Source organism: Mauremys mutica, chromosome 20, assembly GCF_020497125.1.
Source record: "Mauremys mutica isolate MM-2020 ecotype Southern chromosome 20, ASM2049712v1, whole genome shotgun sequence".
In the NCBI taxonomy this organism is placed as follows: Eukaryota; Metazoa; Chordata; order Testudines; family Geoemydidae; genus Mauremys; species Mauremys mutica.
This window is the reverse complement of record NC_059091.1, coordinates 25,893,894-25,912,175: the sequence shown is the minus strand read 5'-3', so window position 1 is coordinate 25,912,175 and position 18,282 is coordinate 25,893,894. Positions and strand designations below refer to the sequence as shown.

General features: G+C 49.9%; 1 protein-coding gene across 18 annotated transcripts in view; it reads left to right on the top strand.

The window, feature by feature from the left end:
• The window catches only part of LPAR2 (lysophosphatidic acid receptor 2), a 40,914-nt gene that overhangs the window by 9,115 nt on the left and 13,517 nt on the right, over positions 1 to 18,282 (top strand). For 8 of the 18 annotated variants that reach the window (XM_044995712.1, XM_044995707.1, XM_044995711.1 and 5 more), the window contains one exon: positions 12,812 to 13,554. In XM_044995712.1, coding sequence (XP_044851647.1) covers positions 12,822 to 13,554 — 733 coding nt within the window. In that variant the 5' untranslated portion in view covers positions 12,812 to 12,821. Of the gene's footprint in view, positions 1 to 480; positions 677 to 5,967; positions 6,109 to 6,517; positions 6,540 to 6,587; positions 6,672 to 6,881; positions 6,997 to 7,263; positions 7,287 to 12,811; positions 13,555 to 14,761; positions 15,360 to 18,282 lie in introns of those variants that run through there. The other 10 variants (XM_044995702.1, XM_044995701.1, XM_044995703.1 and 7 more) reach the window with 7 other exon arrangements.

Sequence of the window (18,282 nt, the reverse complement as noted above, 5' to 3'; positions counted from 1 at the left end):
GATTCCAGGAGAGAGGTTCGGTGGTAGGTAGTTGCAGTTTGCCATGAACAGGAACAATCACAGCTATGAGGGTTGAACAAAAATCTTGGCTTTAAGGTTGTTTGAAAATGCAAAAATCTATTAAAACAACTAACGTTGCTTTTAAAAATAAGAGAGTAATAAAAAGGATACAAACATCTATTATTTTTGGAAACATTTCTCCACCGCTTCTCTGCTGGGCACCAGAATGTGATCACTTCTGCAGTCCACTCTGAGATCAGGTTACTGAGCGCCTCTCTTGACTGAGCGGCTTTGCTGGTGTAGGCTATGGGTAAAAACTACATAACATACTAAAAACCTGCCCTGAGCCAGTGAAACCGGAATAACCCATCAGCCTAAAATGGTGCAATCTGTGGAACAGACTGTAATGTCCCTCTAGTCTTCTTGGCCTTGTCTACACTAAATTATGTTGCATCCTTTTTTTTTTTTTTTTTTAAGCAGTGGTGCAAACGAGGATCTCAAGTGTGCTAGCTGAAAATGCTGGAGCCCTGTAGGTACTACAGCTTGCACAAATGATGGGAAACTGGTGGAAGATTTTCAAATGCAGCCCTTGGGAAGAAGAGTGGCCTTGGGGCTCAGGAATGGGAGTCGGGAGAGCTGGGTTCTTTGCTGGGTCTGTCAAACCTTACTTACGTGGGTAAGTGACGTGAGCTCATCATGCCTCAGTTTCGTCATCTGGGATTTTCAAGAGTCAGGTTCCTTTTGAAAATCCCAACTTCCATCTGCGAAGTGGGGATAATACTTCCCTGCCTCACAAAGGGGCTTGTGAGGGTTAGTTAACTATTGTCTAAGAGACTCTGACAAAGAGGGTAGAGAAATGCAAGGTCTATGATATTAGTTTGTATTATAAAAGCCGGAGCACTGAGTTCTTAAATATCTTTGCACCATCCTATGAAGAAACTGGCCCTGGACACTGTGTGTCTAGACATGGCGTTACTCTACAATTGCTAGTACTGAATAATTCTGTTTAGTAAAGAGTGCCTTATTCTGGTATAGCTGAAACTGGGTCAAGCTAAACAGGAACACGGCACTCTTATTCTGGAATAAGAGTGTCCATGTATGGCGTTATTCAGGAATAGCTATTGTGCTTTAAACAAACCTGAATTAACTTTCAAGCGTAGACAAGCCCCCCGAGGTCTACCTGAACACGTGGTGTGAGCCAGTCTAATTCCTATGGTCCTGTTCTTTGTACAGAAAACCCTTTGTGGACACAGACGGGAGGGACCTCAAACACACTCCTGACCCTTATATACTCTTCAGGTCTATGTCCAAGGTGTGTCTCTGTTGTAATGAGACATTGACAGGTCAACTAAAACCAGTCATGCTGGGTGGTTTTTGCTGATTGCAATGGAATTTACAAGACATGCTCCCACCCCACTCCCCCTACCTCTTCATGTAATCAAAGCTACCAAGGGTCCCACATTTAAGGAGACCAGATGTCCTGATTTTATAGGGACAGTCCCAATTTTGGGGTCTTTTTCCTATATAGGCTCCTATTAGCCCGCACCCCTGTCCCAATTTTTCACACTTGCTGTCTGGTTACCCTACCCACATTAGGATTCCAAGCTGCAATGTTTTCTCCAGAGCAGCCCATGCTCTGCACATAGAACTACTTTCACGTGGTAAATAAGCACCCTGACTTTCACAATAAGCCAAAAATCAAGCTAATCCCTTTTCAGATCAAGGTTGAAACAAGCCAATCCCTAAGAACCCCAACCCTCTGTGACTAGATTCCCCGCCCCCCACCAGCGTGCAGCCTGGGACTGTGGTAGGCCTGCTGTGCACCCCTGCTTGCCCCCCGTTGCCCCTGCTTGCCAGGAGGCGATCCCCCCCAAAAAAGCTACAAGCCCAACAAGCTACAAGCCAAAAACTAGCCAACAAGCAACTCACAAACCAATTAAGCCAAAAACAAGCCCAGTTTCTGTGGTGGTGTTGTTTTTTTCTCTGCTGGTTTAGCATGTCTGCTACACTGTTCCTGCTGCTGCTTGGTTTGTGGACTTCCTCCCTTCTCTTTAGAGAGCAAGATGACTCCATATCCTGGCTCATCTCCATCGTTATGGACTGGAGGAAATTTGCAATGAACACACCTTTCTGATATTTTTTTTATTGTGCTTTGGTATGCAAAGCAGAAATGCTAGCAGGGTAAACATGGTTTCTGAAGAAAGGCCATTTAGGAAGCACCAGATTACAAAAATTATTTAGAAACAACAAGACAACACCCTAAGATGTACAGCTGTCTAGAAGAAACACCTGGAAGCCTGCTGCTATCTCCAACATGTAAATACTCAGTAAAACTGGCTTCTCTTTCATGTGTTTGGGCAGACCATTTATAATTGGAGGATTCTGAGTTTGTACTTTTGGTTAAATTCACCCCAAGCTGTTCCTGTTTTTTTAAAACTGTTTATGAAATACTGTGTAACCCACACACCTTCTGGGTGTGTTGTTCTGTCCCATGTCGTGGCATTGAGACCACTTAGGGAGGGAGGGAGGGAGGGAAAATGAGTCTGCTCTACAGCCTTGGCTAACAGCCAGTTGGCTTTTAGCTCATGCAGTAGAGGCTCATGCACTAAGCTCCAGAGGCCCCAGGTTCAGACCTGCCCGACGACAACCAGGGTCTATCGGTGTTACAGCAGCACTTACAACACTTTAAAGAAAAGAACATTTGCGGAACTAGAATGCTGTGGAAAAGCCTGAGTGCATGCTGAGTGACAGTCAGTCAGAAGAGCTGAGTCTTGTTAAGGGCCCTCAAGGCAAAGGGGATCACCCACGCATTGTCCAGAGCTGGAGATCTGCCACTGTCCTTGGGATAAAAATCCCCCCTTGATTTGCAATAAAGTATTTAATTTGGTTTACAGCCTTGATGTCACCAGTGTCCCAATAATTGTTTCATTATGTTTATCCCAGCTCTTCCAACTTGGGTCTGCCGCCAACTGCTTCATGGTGGCCTAACTGAGCTTTGGAAAGAGAGACAGAGTGCCTGAGATTCAGCTCAGCCAAGAAAGGACTTTGGCATCTGGGCCTGCATGCCTTTCCTCAGCTTCTAATGAATTGTGTCCTTAGCCCCCTTCCTAATATCTCCCCAAGGGACCCAAAGACTGGAACAGGCCTGCATGTAGTGTTGCCTAGAATATGTGCCTTGCTTATCTGCTGCCCAACAGTGCAGAATGTGCACCTGTGGTTGTAGGGTCTCTTCATTCACTTTTGGTTGGCCATGGTGTTTCCTGCAGAATTATCCGCCGTGATTTTGGCCTTTTGGAGTCTGCAGCAGAGAGAGATTCTAGGGCAAGGACCCCTCGGGGTTGAGAGGTTATTATATGGGGGGTTGCAAGCTGTCAGCCTCCACCCCAAACCCTGCTTTGCCTCCAGCATCTATAATGGTGTTAAATATATTTAAGTGTTTTTAATGTGTAAGGGGGATCGCACTCCGAGGCTTGCTATATGAAAGGGGGCAATAGTCCAAACGTTTGAGAACCACTGCTCTAGGGGGTCTGAAAAGTTGTTTTTTGTTGTTTTTGTTTTTTGCTGTAGGGCCCGATCCTTCTCCCATTGAAGCCAATGGGAATATTGCCCTATTCTTCTCATTCATCCATCCTTGCCTTTGTCAGCAGGGGAGCCATCCTCCCTGTTACTGATTGTCTGGGTCCATCTTGCCTCTCTGTCGCTATCTCTCCTGTTTTTGTGTCAGGGTCTCTCTGTGGATCTCCTTGCCTACTTGGTGTAATGCAGACCGGCTCCCCCAGGCCCCACGACCTAGCCAACACGGGGGAAGTTGAGGCTGTACGTGGGGAGAACGTTGTTCCCTAGGGGAACGGGTGATGGGGGGTGAGACAACATGGAAGTCACTGGGGATTTTCTTCAGCGGGGGCATGTGAACACGAATGGGAGTTGCAAACTCCATGAAGTGGGGTTTGAATTAACTGATGATGAACGTTGCAATGATTTGTTAACACCAGCATTGCAGTGTACACAGAAAATGAGATGATCCTGGTGAGTGGCAGCATGGTCTGTCCAGACCAAGGACTTAGGAGATCTGGATTCTTTTCCTGGCTTTGCCATTTTCCTGAGGGGGTTACCTTAGGGGAGTCCCTTCCCTGCTCTGCCTCTGCTGCCCCTTTGCTGGTTGGGGTTCTCCCATCAGCATAGGTAACCCACCTCCCCAAGAAGCAGTAGCTAGGGTGACAGAACTGAACGGTATCTCCACAGGGATTTAGGTCAGCTTATCTACGCTGCTCAGGGGGGTGGATTTTTCACACTGCTGACAGAAATAGTTAAACTGACTGAATTTTCTTGTGTAGACCAGGCCTAAGAGTCCCCTGGGGAAGGCACTCATGTAGTCACAGTGTTCTTTCTCTCTCTGTTTTAAACAAATCACTGTCAGATCTCCTGAAATTAAGTGAGGTCTGCCCCATGGGAGCTTCCCGCTGAGAGGTGCAAAGGGAAGAGATCACCTGTGAGTCTCCCCTGCCACAGGAAGTGCATTTCTCCTCCACCTGTTAAATCTGTCACCACAGGGGTCATGTGTTTCCTCGCCCCTTAGGCAGTTTCTCTCTCTGTACTTGGTAAGAGCCAGGCTGCTGGATGGGATTATAGCATAAAGGTGAGTGTGAGGGCCAGATCCCTGCAAGCAGCCTGGCGGGGGACGTGAACTTTAGGGGGGAGCTGTCCCAGGTCAGGCCCTGTGCTCTGCCTCTGGGGCAGAGACCACTTCAGGGCATGTCTACACGTGCCATTTAAAGCAGAAAAAGTCCCTTTTTTGTGCAAAAATTGTGGGAGCAACTACACTTGCCAATGACTTTTTGTGGTGAAACTCAGAAGTTTCACAGCAAAAAGAAAATCACCTACATGAGAAGCATACAGCTCTTACTGGTAATGCTTTTGCGCGACACGTTCTTCCTGTTTACCCAGCTTTTAGCCTCCTCAGGATATCCCACAGTGCCCAGGTGACCACTTTGGTCACCAGCTCTGCTGCTTTGTCGCCAGGTACACAGACGTCCACCCCTCCCCAGGTAAAAGCCCAGGAACTTTGAAACTCCCCTTCCTTTTTTCTTGGCAAGTGCTCACTTATCATCTGGCCAGGTGACAATGGCTGCTCCGCGGAGAAAATGATCCCCTGCTTGGAGCAATGCTGAGCTACTGGAGCTGATCAGTGTTTGGGGAGAGGAATTGGACCCAGGATGCCCCCCAATCACCCCACCTTCCCACAAGACCTATTGTCAAAATGGAGAGAGCTGCGCTGTGGGACAGCTCCGTGTGCTCCTCTCATCAGGGATGGAAGTGCTGCACATGTAAACACTCTGATGCCTGTGGCAGTGAGCGAGTACCCAAACCAGCACTTTTCTTTCACCAGTTCACTATCACTGTTGAAACTGACAGCGTGAAAACTGCAAGTGTAGACACAGATTTAATCTCTAAAGCAGCTGGTTCCTCTGGTGGAATCTCTACAGAGGACAGTCTGTAACACGCCTGATTTTGCAGGGATCAGAGTCCAGCACTCAAATTAAACTAAGCTTACCATGAGGTGAGGCCTTGGGGGTGGGAGTGGAGAGAACTCTCCCCCCGCCAATTAATTTCTGTTAGCTGTGCCCGTCCATACAGTGAGCAAAAACACAGCACCAAGAGTGCAGATCTGAGCAACTTGTCCCCTCTAGTGCCAGACCAGTGCCTCCAGAAGTGGAGGTGCTTGGAAAATGACTTTGCAGCCTAGATCAAGCTAGTAAAAGACTCAGATTACAGTTCCTGGGTGGGTAAAGTCTCCTGCTTGGCAGATGTCTGTGGCTTGGTAAGGCCCGCCTAGGGGAGGGCACAAAGAAGGATGGGCTCTTTTCAGAAAGCTCTTGCAAAGTTGCCTCTCAGGAGTCAGTGTTTCAGAGGTGCCTGTGACAGACTTTGGAGGTATAGCACATTTGTCTTAAACTTTTCTATTGGCACGGGCTGCCTTCTTGCTTGGAGGAGCCTCTCTCTAACTTCCAGGGATGAAGTCGTCCATCTCCTTGCTGAATAGCAGCTCTGGCTTGTGCTGGGGAGACCAATGCTAACTGTCAGATTTGGATGCAGTGGCTGTGCTTTCAGGTAAGAACGTTATTCTTTGGAGTAAAACACTGTAGTGACTAAGGTTTTTTTTTTAAATTGGCTTTTTGAATTTCTGACAACATAAGTTTGTATTGCAGTGGGCTCTGTTCAGAGAAGAATACTAGTTCTGTACTAGCTCCATTGTTCAGGTTTGATCTGTATTGATTGTGATTATTAGTTGGAGCAGAATTTCAGCTGTTCATTGTTGCTCATTTCCATACTACATTGGCTATCAGTGGTCCAGTCATGTGCGCCAAATGCCTTCCCAGACCCGAAGGAGAGAGGCAGCACCTTCCAGTGTTACTGAACATTAAGAAATGAAAAGCCAGGATGTGTAGGCATTTTTATTTTCTGTTAAAATAATGATTCTGAACTTGCTGTGAACCTGTCACAGCTTTAGCTGTGCGAGTAAAGAAGGAAGTGTGTCTCAGGTGAGGAATTCCCATGTGATGCAAGGAAGTGAGGCGCTCTGTGCACTTCTTTAACAGGAAGAGCTCCTAGGGACATCCCACAGGACTGTGGGTATGGAGTGAGAATTTCTCTTCCGCAGCATTGCCTGCAAGGTCACTTACTAGCAATGGTTGATTAAAGGGAGGGAACCGCATAACCAGTTCTAGATGATGTGATGGGGGAAGAGGGTTTGGGGATAAACAATGGCCGGCTGCAGCTGTTTTTACCAAATAAGGGACCTCCGGTGAACACCAGGCTTTGCGAGGCCTTGTCTGGAAAGGAAATGGCCATGCACTCAACAACAGAAACAAGCTTCTCCTTTGTGCATCTTGACGCTGGCCTGATTGTCCATTTGCTTGCTGCTGGGTTCCTTTTGTTTAGTCTGTTTTGTATAATGGTGGTTTGTGGTGATCTCCGCCCTTGATGCTGCGTTCCAAGGTCGGTTTCCTAATTGCAAAGCTGCGCCTGAGATGTCAGGGAAGCTCCTAGGAACATAAGCAATTACTTGTCAGCACCTGGACCCCACCCTGATCACTGGTTTGCCCAGCTTTAGCCTGTAACTTCTTTACGTTTCAGGGGGAGTTGGCAACACTCTCTGAAACTTTCCATGTTCTCTAGCTGGGTGTTTGTCTAAAGCCATGTTTAAGACCCTGTCATTTAGGCGAATGCTGATGAACTGGTTTTCCAGTCTTGGACGCTCCACATACAGACTGTACTTATGCAGCTGGGTAAAGAGGAACTGGGGCTTTGCTCTCTTGCAGAGATGTTCTCAGTGAAGGGGAAGTGGAGGCAAACTGATACAATTTCAGTGCCGCTGGAAAGACCCTTTGCAATTACCCAGGGAACCGTGAAAGCATGCAGTGTGCATAGCAAAGGTTATTGAGCCTGTCAAATAGTTGCTGAAGAGACAAGCAGAGCCAGGTAATATCTTTTATTGGAGACAAGCTTTCTCACCTACACAAGTTGGTCCTATAAAAGGTATTATCTCACCCAGCTTGTCTCTCTAATAGCCTGGGACCAGAGTAGTCAATAGGCGGACCGCAGGCCAAATCCGAACCGCCAGGCGCTTTTGAACAGACCCTGAAACCTTTTTATTTGCTTATTATTATTTATGAATATCATTATTTTTGTTGTTTTCTCTAGAGTCTGGACATTGACAAAAAATAGACAACCCCTGCCTTGGACCAACAGTGCTACAAGAGTACTGCTTATAAATAGTTGCTAAAATCTTAATCCTCTGAACAAAATATGATTGGTGGAAATTCAACATAACATTATCTCAATATGCTTGTTGTCTCTCAGGCTTGAAAAAGACTGAAACTGGGTGCCACATGGACTAACACACATGTGTGGTATTATTATTTTTAGTATCCTTCTGATAGAATTAATCTGCGCTGGGTGTATGAATTGGTGTGTTCAGTGAATACTGCTTAGAGGCCAGTATCTATCTATCTGTCTTGCACTCATCATAGTATCTAAGCACCTATGTCGTTCACTATGGAAAAAATAAGGATAGATTGAAACCATTTCACAGCAAAACGTCAATTGAATCAAATGCATGTGAAACCTGTTTCCCGTGCAAACAGCTGGTTGATGTATAGAATCATAGATTATTAGGGTTGGAAGGGACCTCAGGAGATGATCTAGTCCAACCCGCTGCTTATGTGCATGGCTGACACCCTTTTATCCCCCCCTCCCCCAGGGCACTGGTGCCAGGGGACTGACCCTCTGCAGAGAAGTGTATTGTTATTTCTTCTGCTAAAGTTTCCTCCTTTGTTTTGGCTGGTTTATGGTTTTGCAAATGGCTGAGGAGGGAGATGCTTACAGCCTGGGCCTTGCTGGTGTGTGAAGTAACATGTGTGAGCCCCTAACCAATTCCATTCCCTAAGAGACTCTTCCCCATCCTCCCCCAGGGAGCTCTCTAGCTGTCTGTCACCCCCAGTGGTTTTCTCTGTCTAGCCCTAATCTTTCTTCCTATCTTTCCTTCCTCTTGCTGATCAAGCCTTCAGTTGTTTTAAGATTTCCCCGCCCTTTCAGATCATAACGGGCTCCCACCCCCAACTGAGTTGTGGTTGGACCAGTTGCTGCCTTGGAACATATGCATGGTGGTGTGTAAGGTCTGCATACACCTCGGCTGCCGGCTCCGAAGGGAGAAGCACGGGCTTGTGGTTACAGCATTGCACAGGCTTGTGGTTACCCCATTTGTGACTCTACCACACGACAGGCCACACCACTGCTCCGTGCCTCTGTAAAAATGGGGATGATGATACTCACCTACCTCCCTGGGGTGTGATAAGTTAAATTCACCAATGTTTGTGCTGCGCCAAGACTCTCTAGGAATCGGAGCCATGTGTATAAGGGTCTGTCTTCACTAGCAACATTAAAGCGCTGCCGCGTCAGCACTTTAATGTGGCTGTAGTTGGGGCACCGGCGCTGGGAGAGAAAAACCACCTCCACCGAGGGGAGCAGCTACCAGTGCTGGGAGCCTGGCTCCCAGCGCGGCAGCTCTGTCTACGCTGCCGCCTTACAGCGCTGAAACTTGCAGCACTCGGGTTTCACACCCCTGAGCCAGAAAGTTGCAGCGCTGTAAAGTGGCAGTCTAGACAAGACCTAAGTGGATCGATCAAGAGACTGGCTTTAGCTGAGCTTTTGAATCTGGCTGCTTCTGTGTTGTGTTTGTGCTCTCAAATTCCAGGCCTGTCCATTCTGCATGTTTGCACAATTAGCCGAGTGTGTGGGGAGAGGTGGGTGGGGCACAGGTGATAACCAGCTTGGCCTGGCTATAGTAACCTCATTACCGGGTTACTAACAATATTGTGAGCAGAGCAAATCCTGCTGTCCTACTCGAGTAGACTCTGAAACATCCGGGAAGAGGAGGCAGTGTTGTTTACTGGAGTGGGGTACCGTGAATGAGGACTCCTGGGTTCTGCTCTCAGCCTCATTAAAGGGACTGACTCACGTAAGGGAACTGCAAGTCAGGACTCACGGGGGTTCTGTTCCCTTCTCCATTAGACTTGCTGTGTGGTTTTAAGTGAGCCATTTTACCTCTGTGTTTCCATTACCCTCATCTGCAGAATGGGGATACCAACAGCCTGAGAGAGCAGGGAGGATTAGTGAGTTCACGTCTGTGAAGCCCGACCTTAGAAGCTTGAGATGGAAGGTGCTAGAGAAGGAAAAATAAATGCAGAATTTGGGGCAGATGTTAATGGCCTCTCTGGCTCTGAGCTGAGCTTCCCTCCACCCTTATCTCCGCTGCAGGCAGCGCCGACTCCCAATTTTCAAGCTTTCTCAAATGCGGCCACCAGGGGCTTTTCTTGCGGCCACAGCCCCCTGAGCTGTGATTTTTTTGGGGGGGGGGGAGGGAGTAGAGCCTCCTCCCTGCTGCTCCTGGATGCACCGTCTTGGTGTTGGTTGCTGGGGCCAGCAGCAGGGTTGGGCCCTGCCCCTCAATGGAGTCACCTGGGGCACAGTGCTGTAGGAGCAGGCAGACTGTGAGTTCCCCACCTTCTGTGGGGTGGTGGGGCTCAGGCTTCGGGCTTCAGCCCTGGGGTGGCAGGGCAGCAAGCTCTGGCTGCAGGGCTTCAGGTTCTGTCCCTGGACCTCATCCTCCGGCCGCAGGGCTTCAGGCGCCAGTCCCCCACTGCCTCCCCCAGCTCCTCTGGCCCCCACTGCCTTCCCAACACTCCATCTAGGACTTAATTTGTCCCCTGGCTTGCCAGGGCTGATTAGGTCTGCTGTGAAAAGTGATATTTGTATGTTTGTTAATATCACTTTTCACAACAGACTTACTATCTAGCAATAAATAAATTACAATGATTTGGACACCTACGTGTGCATATTTATTTGTTTTCCCTAAAGCTAATTAAGTATTTTAGGGGAAAGTGTGGGAGCAGCCACCAGCAAGAGTTGGTGGCCACACTCTGAGGCCACCAAAAAATTTGTCCTGAGAACCCCTGTGTTAGAGAACCAAGATGATGGGAGGTTTTTGTGTGTAATAGTCAGGGTTTTCCTGATCTCACTTGCTTGTTTATGGGGCTGTTATTTCATAGTCCTGTAATGAGGTTAGAATTCTTAATTAACTCCTCATTATCCCGATCTCAAGCCACACAGCAGGGGAAACTCATGCAGGCAGGTGCCAGGGGAGAGCTTCTGAATAACTGCAAAACACAAACACTGGTTTCTCCAACGCAAATGTTTTGTGCCACTCAGCCTGGGATGTTGGCTACAGAAGGAAGTGATGATGGGGCTTGAAATTACATTAGGTGCCAGGCACCTTCATCTTGTTCAGCTTCTCCCATGCAAACTGCAACTCAGATACTGCGTATGGCTAAATAGCAGCAAGTAATGAGGGGGGACGGGGACAGGGGGACGAAAAGGCTTAGGCCAAGGCAAAAGTGGTTGTTTCACATTTGTTTTGGAAAATAATGGAGGAGAGGCAGGGAGGCTGCTCTGGATCGCTGTAGCTGCAGAGGAGACTATCGAAGAAAGGTCGAGCCCTGCTTAGCCGAGGATGCAAACATCCCGAGGAGTAAATCTCCTCTTCCAGAGAAGACAGATCCATTTCTGTGTTGATAGTTGTCACCGTTTGAGTCAGCACTCTAATGCCACATGACACTGATTGGGATCATTCCCTAAAATGTTTAGTGTTTTTTCCAAATAAATTAGCTTCCATTTTTAGAGTCTGACTTTGCATCTGCTCTGGGTACCTGATCCCCATTGACTTCACCCAGATTGCTGATTTGGGCTTCCACAGGGCAATCGAGAAGCGTATTTTAAAATCTGAAAGAGGTACGTGCTTCAGTGTGTGGGATTTATCACCTTGGAGACCACAGCCCAGCTAGTCCCATATCCTGCTTCCACCAGCAAGGTGTACCTGATGCTTCAAGGAAAGGTGAACAGCCTTTCCCGATGCTAGAGTGCAGCTGGAGCCGCTCAGCCTTTCCAGGGACTTCAGTGGGCCTTGGCTCAGGCTCCTGCTCAGCATGGGTGTGGGGAGGGGGAGAGTTGCTCCCTGACCCAGGCAGGGGATTAGTTGATGCCCTGGAGTATGAGATTCAATTGCCTTTGTACCAATGTCTTCCCTAGGTGTTAGTGCCAATGAAGTTATCCAGCCCCCTGATATATTTTGCTGACCTCCTGCAGCAGTTTAGCATCTTTGGCCAGTCTCTGTGTTAGAGCCCAGACTCTCAGTACTCATCTGCCCCTTGGCAGACTAGTCTTGCAGTGCCCACCCCCTCTAGAAGGATTAGTAAGACCTGGGAAAAGAGTGGAGTTCAGGACCAGCCGGGAGGCACCATCAGGCATTGAGCAGCAAAATAAGCTCAACCAATTTAAGATCTGGGCACTCGCCAAGCCAGGAGCCGCGGTGCTGCGGGGTGGGTGACAGCTGCAGGGAATCAAAGGTTTTGTCAGATTTTTGCTTGATGTTTGACTGATAAATGTCTGTGTTATGTGCTTTATTTTCAATTTTTGAAGTAGAGCAGCTGGAGCAACAATAACAATTGCAGTTCTGTCTCCCACACATAGCTGCTTGGTTGGGAAGCAGATATTCCTGAGGAGGAATCCCTTATCAGATTGGGGCAAATCTCTGAGGCCTGATCTGTTTCCGGAGTTGTGCTGCATCCTCAGCATAATTTTCCTGGAGTCGGTTGTACTCTGCAGGCCCCTGCAGCCCAGCGTCTTGTGCAGCCACTTACAGTAGTGCAGCAAATTTGTGTTCACCTTGAACTGCAGTGAATGACTGCACGAGGCAAAGGTGAATCAGGCACTTGGTTTACGGGACATGGGGGAAGAGCTGATATGTCAGCAGCTCAGAGGCTTCCGGTTCTTGTTCACCCTATTTCACTTTAATTAGACTCACGTCTGTAGCAGATGTTGAGGTTTGTCCTACGTACGCTTTTTCCTGTTTTGTATCTTAGGGTAGGTCTATCCTAGAAACATTACAGAGACACAGCTGTGCTGCTGCTGCCGCGGAGACCTTGACTACAGCAGCGGTTCTTTCATCACGGTGTATATCCACCTCTCTGAGAGCAGTAACTAGATCAATGGGAGAATTATTCTGTCGACTTAGCTGTGTCTGCACCAGGGGTTCAGTCAACCTAATCATGGCACTGCAAAAGTTTCCCCAACTGAGTGCGATGTGAAGTGTAGACCAGGCCGTAAAGTATTAGCTCAGTGCGTCTCTCAGGGGCTATAACGGGGGCTGCTTTGTGTGCCAGTGGTTGAACTAACACGACTCTCTCCTGTCCTCAAGGACTGTAAAGATGAAGCACTGCTACTACAACGAGAGTGTGGGGTTTTTCTACAACAACAGCCGGAAGGAGCTGACCTCCTACTGGAGAACCAAGGATGTCTTGGTCGTTGCCCTGGGCCTGACAGTCAGCGTCATCGTGCTCCTGACCAACCTGCTGGTCATCAGCGCCATCATTATCAACCGGCGCTTCCACTACCCCATCTACTACCTGCTGGGGAACCTGGCAGCAGCGGACCTCTTCGCGGGCATTGCCTACATGTTCCTCATGTTCCACACGGGGCCCAGGACAGCAGGGCTCTCCGTCAGGACCTGGTTCATCCGGCAGAGCCTCCTGGACACCAGCCTGACTGCCTCGGTGGTGAACCTGCTGGCCATCGCCGTGGAGAGGCACCAGACTGTCTTCACCATGCAGCTGCACAGCTCCATGTCCAACCAGCGGGTGGTGATCCTGATCATCTGCATTTGGGTCACAGCCCTGCTGCTGGGTCTCATCCCATCCTATGGCTGGCACTGCCTGTGCGACCTGGGCAACTGCTCCAGGATGGCGCCCCTCTACAGCAGGAGCTACTTGACCTTTTGGGCCCTCTCCAACCTGGTCATCTTCCTGATCATGGTGGTCGTCTACACTCACATCTTTGTCTATGTCAAGAGGAAGATGACGCGCATGTCCAAGCACACTAGCTTCCACCCCCGCTACAAGGAGACCATGATCAATCTCATCAAAACCGTCATCATCATTCTCAGTAAGTTGCTTCCCGCTCTGCATGGTGCCATGGGGCTCCTTCCCTTGTCTGCCCAGGTGTTGGGGAGTGAGAGAGGGAAGGAGGTGTCCAGTACAGCTGAGATGGGGGGAGGTAGTTGTGAGCCACCCTCCTGCTCCCCTGGGGTTCCTGGGGAATGGTTTGGCCTCTGGTGTAGCTTAGAGCAGCCTCAGGACTGCTCTAACCTACATGCAACTGCAGTGGCTCCCACTGGACTTTTGGGGAACATTGAGGTGCCAGTACACTATGGCTATCGCCCCTTTTCCTGACTCTCCCCCCAGTGCCTCCATCACACCCTGGGGGCTGCAAGGAGGGCACATACAGGGCTGGCTCCAGACCCCAGCGCGGCAAGCACGCACGTGCGGTGGCCCTTTCCCGGGGGGGCGGCAGGCTGGGCCGGCAGACCTGCCGCAGCCATGCCTGCGGGAGGTCCACCGGAGCCCCGGGACAAGTGGACCTGCCGCAGGCATGACTGCGGAGGGGGCGCTCGTCCCGCGGCTCCAGTGGACCTCCCGCAGGCATGACTGCGGAGGGTTTGCTGGTTGCGCGGCTCGGCTGGACCTCCCGCAGGCATGTCTGCGGCAGCTCAAGCAGAGCCGCCGGACCTGCGAACCGTCCGCAGCCGCGGGAGGTCCAGCCGAGCCGCGCGACCAGCGGACCCTCCGCAGTCATGCCCGCGGGAGGTCCACTGCTCCCGGGCCTCCGGGGCGCCTCCTGCACATGACTGCTTGGGGCGGCCAAATAGGTAGAGCCGCCCCTGGGCACATAGATCCAGCTATGCCATACATATGCCACCGGCAGATTCCTTCAGGCTGGGAGAGTCCTCAGACCTGTTGGCTTAAGGGGCGTTGGAGTGGCTAAGAATCCAGCCTGCTGCCCTGTAAAAAGAGGGCTGTTGGGTTTTTTTATTCGTGTCCTAAATGCGTTTTAGTGGCACAGCCAGTATGTAGAGGAGTTGATCACCAGCTGTCTGTCTCGAAAGACTGGTGTCGATGCCAAAGCAGTTTTGTTACTCTGTGTGATGCTGCAACACCACAAGTGACTCAGGAAGTCCAGTTCACAAGTGACAGTCCTCGCCACAGACAGTGCAGGTGTAAAGCACAGGGTCAGAGGATGGAGCTGGGGCACTACGAGCGCTTGAGACCTGTTGCACTTTCATCTTTGCTCTCTCTGCACCATCTCTCTTCAGCCTCTTTGACTCCAGGGTAGCCTGTTCCCTGCTGCATCTTCCCAGCTTGGGATGTTGATTTTGAAGGGTTTCAAGTCCCTCTTGCAAATGTCCATGAACCTGAGCCTAGGTTGGCCCAGTGGCCTTGGAGCATCTGCAGATCCTTCATACAGGAGATCATCTGGAATGTGTCAATCATCCATCCGGTGAAGATGTCCAGAGTAGTGACATCAGGAACTTTGGTTTCTCACTTGATATTTTAGAATATGGCAAAGACAGTGGGTGTGAAAGGTATTTAGCCTTCTCTCACACTTGCTGTGTGTGATCCAGGTCCCACCCTCATGCTTGAAACGCATGTCTGGTAGATATGTATCTGGGTGCTCAATGTTAGTTTTCTGTTATCTCCCACACATTCAGTCGGTTGGCTGAATGTGGTAGCTGCCTTTCCAATTCGAGAATTCAGCTCCTTATCTAGAGTTAAGTTATCCGATACAGTTGATCCTAGATAGCAGAACTTATGCACCACTTCTAGCATGGTGTTAGGTATTGAAACTTCTGGAGCGGTCAACATACCTTGTTCCATAATCATTGGACTAACCATCAGTATGAAGAAAATAAATCCATTACAAGCTCTACCTACGCTATAGCATCTGAATGCTTTCCAGAATCACCACGCACAGTATAAAATCCATCACGGGCCCACCTTCCTCCTGACAGCCACATGGAGAAATGATGATTTATTTCTTCTTCCTTTCACTCCGTGCCTCACCCCTGTCTGTCCCTTTCCTTTCTTCGCAGTTGTTGAGGGAAGGCTAAGCTAAAGGGGTGAGTTTGGCATTTTCCCCGGCTTCTAATTGGAGCACCTCTAAGAGGTACTTAGGAGGGGCATGGTGCAGCCCTGAGGTGCCCTTATCTCCAGTCTCTGCGAACATGGCTGGCAGCTGTGGCTCTTCAAAGAGCAGAGGTGGTGGGGGAAGAAGATGTGATGTCCCGTCGGAGAGCAAATGCTGAGCTTTGGCCAGCGCAGACCGGGAACGTGAGCAGTGTGTTAATATCACACCCCGTTTCTGGCTGTCTGGGGGTGGGGGCACTTTGGCAGACACATGCTCTGTTCGAAGGGTTCTGCTCTCCTAAGGGGGGGGGATTGACTGTGGACACCAGTGGAGCTGGGAGCAGCTGTAGTGGTGTGGAGGCTTCTAGAGAAACAGTCCGTCTCTCCTGCCACAGGCACCGACTTTCCGCTTTCCCTGGGTGTACTCCAGCCCCACTCAGCCCTGAGGCCCCGCCCCACTCTGCTCCTTCCCCTAAGGCCCCACCCTCACCCCACCTTTTCCTGCCTCCACTCCGCCCCTTCCCATGAGGCTCCACCCCCACTCCGCTTCTCCCCCCCATTCCTCCCCCTCCCCCCAGCGCCGTCTGCCTGCCGCCAAACAGCTGATCAGCGGCGGGCAAAAGGCGCTGGAGGGGGAGGGGCTGGTCGGTGTGTGGCCGTTGGAGGGCACTGAACACCCACTCTTTTTTTTTCCCGGAGCACCCACGGAGTCGGCGTCTACGTCTCCTGCAATAAAAGGGGATAAGGATGATGAAACCAGGTTTCACGCTGGTATTTTCAAATGGGCCAGGGGAGGTTTGTGCCCCACTCTGGTCCAAAGTCAGCAGGATTTGTGCATGTAACTCCCATAGGGTCCTTGACAGTCCTGGCCTGGGTCCTGCCTGAGGTTTTTACTGAAACTGCTCTGAGAATTATATCATTGCAGAGACCCTGAAACACCAGGTACTGTCTGCTCTGCAGAAACATTAAAGCCGCCAGGCGGTGCTCTCTGTGAGAGCCCATGGGCCAAACTCCCTGCTGGTATAAATTGGTGAAGCTCCATCGAATGCAGCAGAGATCTGGCAAAGTAAACCAAGAGAATCTGGCTCAAGGTTTGTCCCAGTCTCCTTGGCCAGTGTTGTGCATTGCGGCTGCTGCCCTGCACCCCAGAGGCAGCTGCACGTTAATGTTTCTGAGTGTATATAGTCTCTAAAGGTCATTAGGGAGTTTGGGCTGAAAGGCATCAGACATAGGTGGAATATTATTTATAATTATAACCATTCAGGCTGCAGTGCCAGTGCCTAAGTGCAGTCTATCAGTATTGAAGTGCCAGGGCTTCCCTGCAGTGTGCTGGGAAATTTTCTGATTGTTATTGCTGTCAGATCTTTCATGATCCAAAGTGTTTAATGAAAATGAAATACACAAACATGTTAAGTGCCTCTGCTAGGGTGACCAGGTATCCGGATTTTATAGGGAGAGTCCTGATATTTGGGGCTTTGTCTCATATAGGTGCTATTACCCCCTATCCCCTGTCCTGATTTTTCACACTTGCTGTCTGGTCACCCTATCCTCTGCAGCCCAGCTCACATCTGAGCCTGTGGTCACGCTCCCCAGCTTGCAGATCTCTCCTGATAAGTGCAGAATTTGCTCAGTCAGGGAAACCTTCAAGCTGAAAACAAAGAAGCTACTCCCTGCAAACTCCTGCTGGCAGAGCTAGGAGGGGGAAGGGGCGGCAGGAATCTGAGTTGTGTGGTTCCTTGGTGTCTCTCTGCTGGAGGAGAATTAGCGCTCACATCCTGTTGCAACTTGCTAACGCAGTGCTACAGATTGTCTTTTCCCGCCTTAGCTGCATGCGCCCTCCCCCCACCCTGTGTTCTGCTGCCAGCAGCATGCCCATGATTGCCCAGAAATCAATCAGATGCTGTAGACAAGTTCAGCAGGGCTGGAACACATTTCGTTTTATTTATTTTGCCCATTCAGGAACAGGGCGAATTATTTCCCACCCCCCTAGAACAGTAGTTAACTCCACCCTGGGTGGATGTTACAGGGACTGACTCATTTCAGTGCGACTTCGAGGCATCATGCTGGGAAGGAGGAAGGATTTCTGTCTGCCGGCAGGGGTTCTTACCTGGGTGTCTAAGGTGGTGGTGGGGAAAATCCAGACCTGACCCATCTTTCTGCTGCTAGGATCCCCTTTCAGGCCTTTCCTTGCTCCTTGAACTGGAAGCAAGGTGAGCCTGGAGGAGTGGCTCTGTGCAGGTTTGGTAAGAGGAAGTGATCGGCACTTTGTGAGGAGTTGGAGGCCTTCTGCTCATCACATGGGGGCTGTATGGAGAGGAGTTGGCCAAAGCCCTTGGAATCTTTGCAGTGAAACCCTGGCTTCTGCCATCACCATGGGACTGACATCAGGGAGGAAATGGCAGCTCAGCTCTTCACCCAGACAGCTGAGCAAGTGGGGGAGGGGGAGACCTTTTTTTTACTACTCAAAGCTGAGAAATGCCCATTAATGATAGGGCTCAGCAGGGTACCGCCAGAGCCGCTAATGCAGAGATTTTCTGCTCTGCGAAAACCTATTTCCATCCCCTTAGCCCGGCTCCACAGCCTTCTGCAAACCTGGACTGTGCACAGAGACATATTTTGCCCTTTACTCATTGCAGGGTGTGGTGGCTGGTAGGTGTGTTAATAGGGAGGGAGGGTCAGAGACCTTCAGGGGCAGTAAGTGTGTGACTGC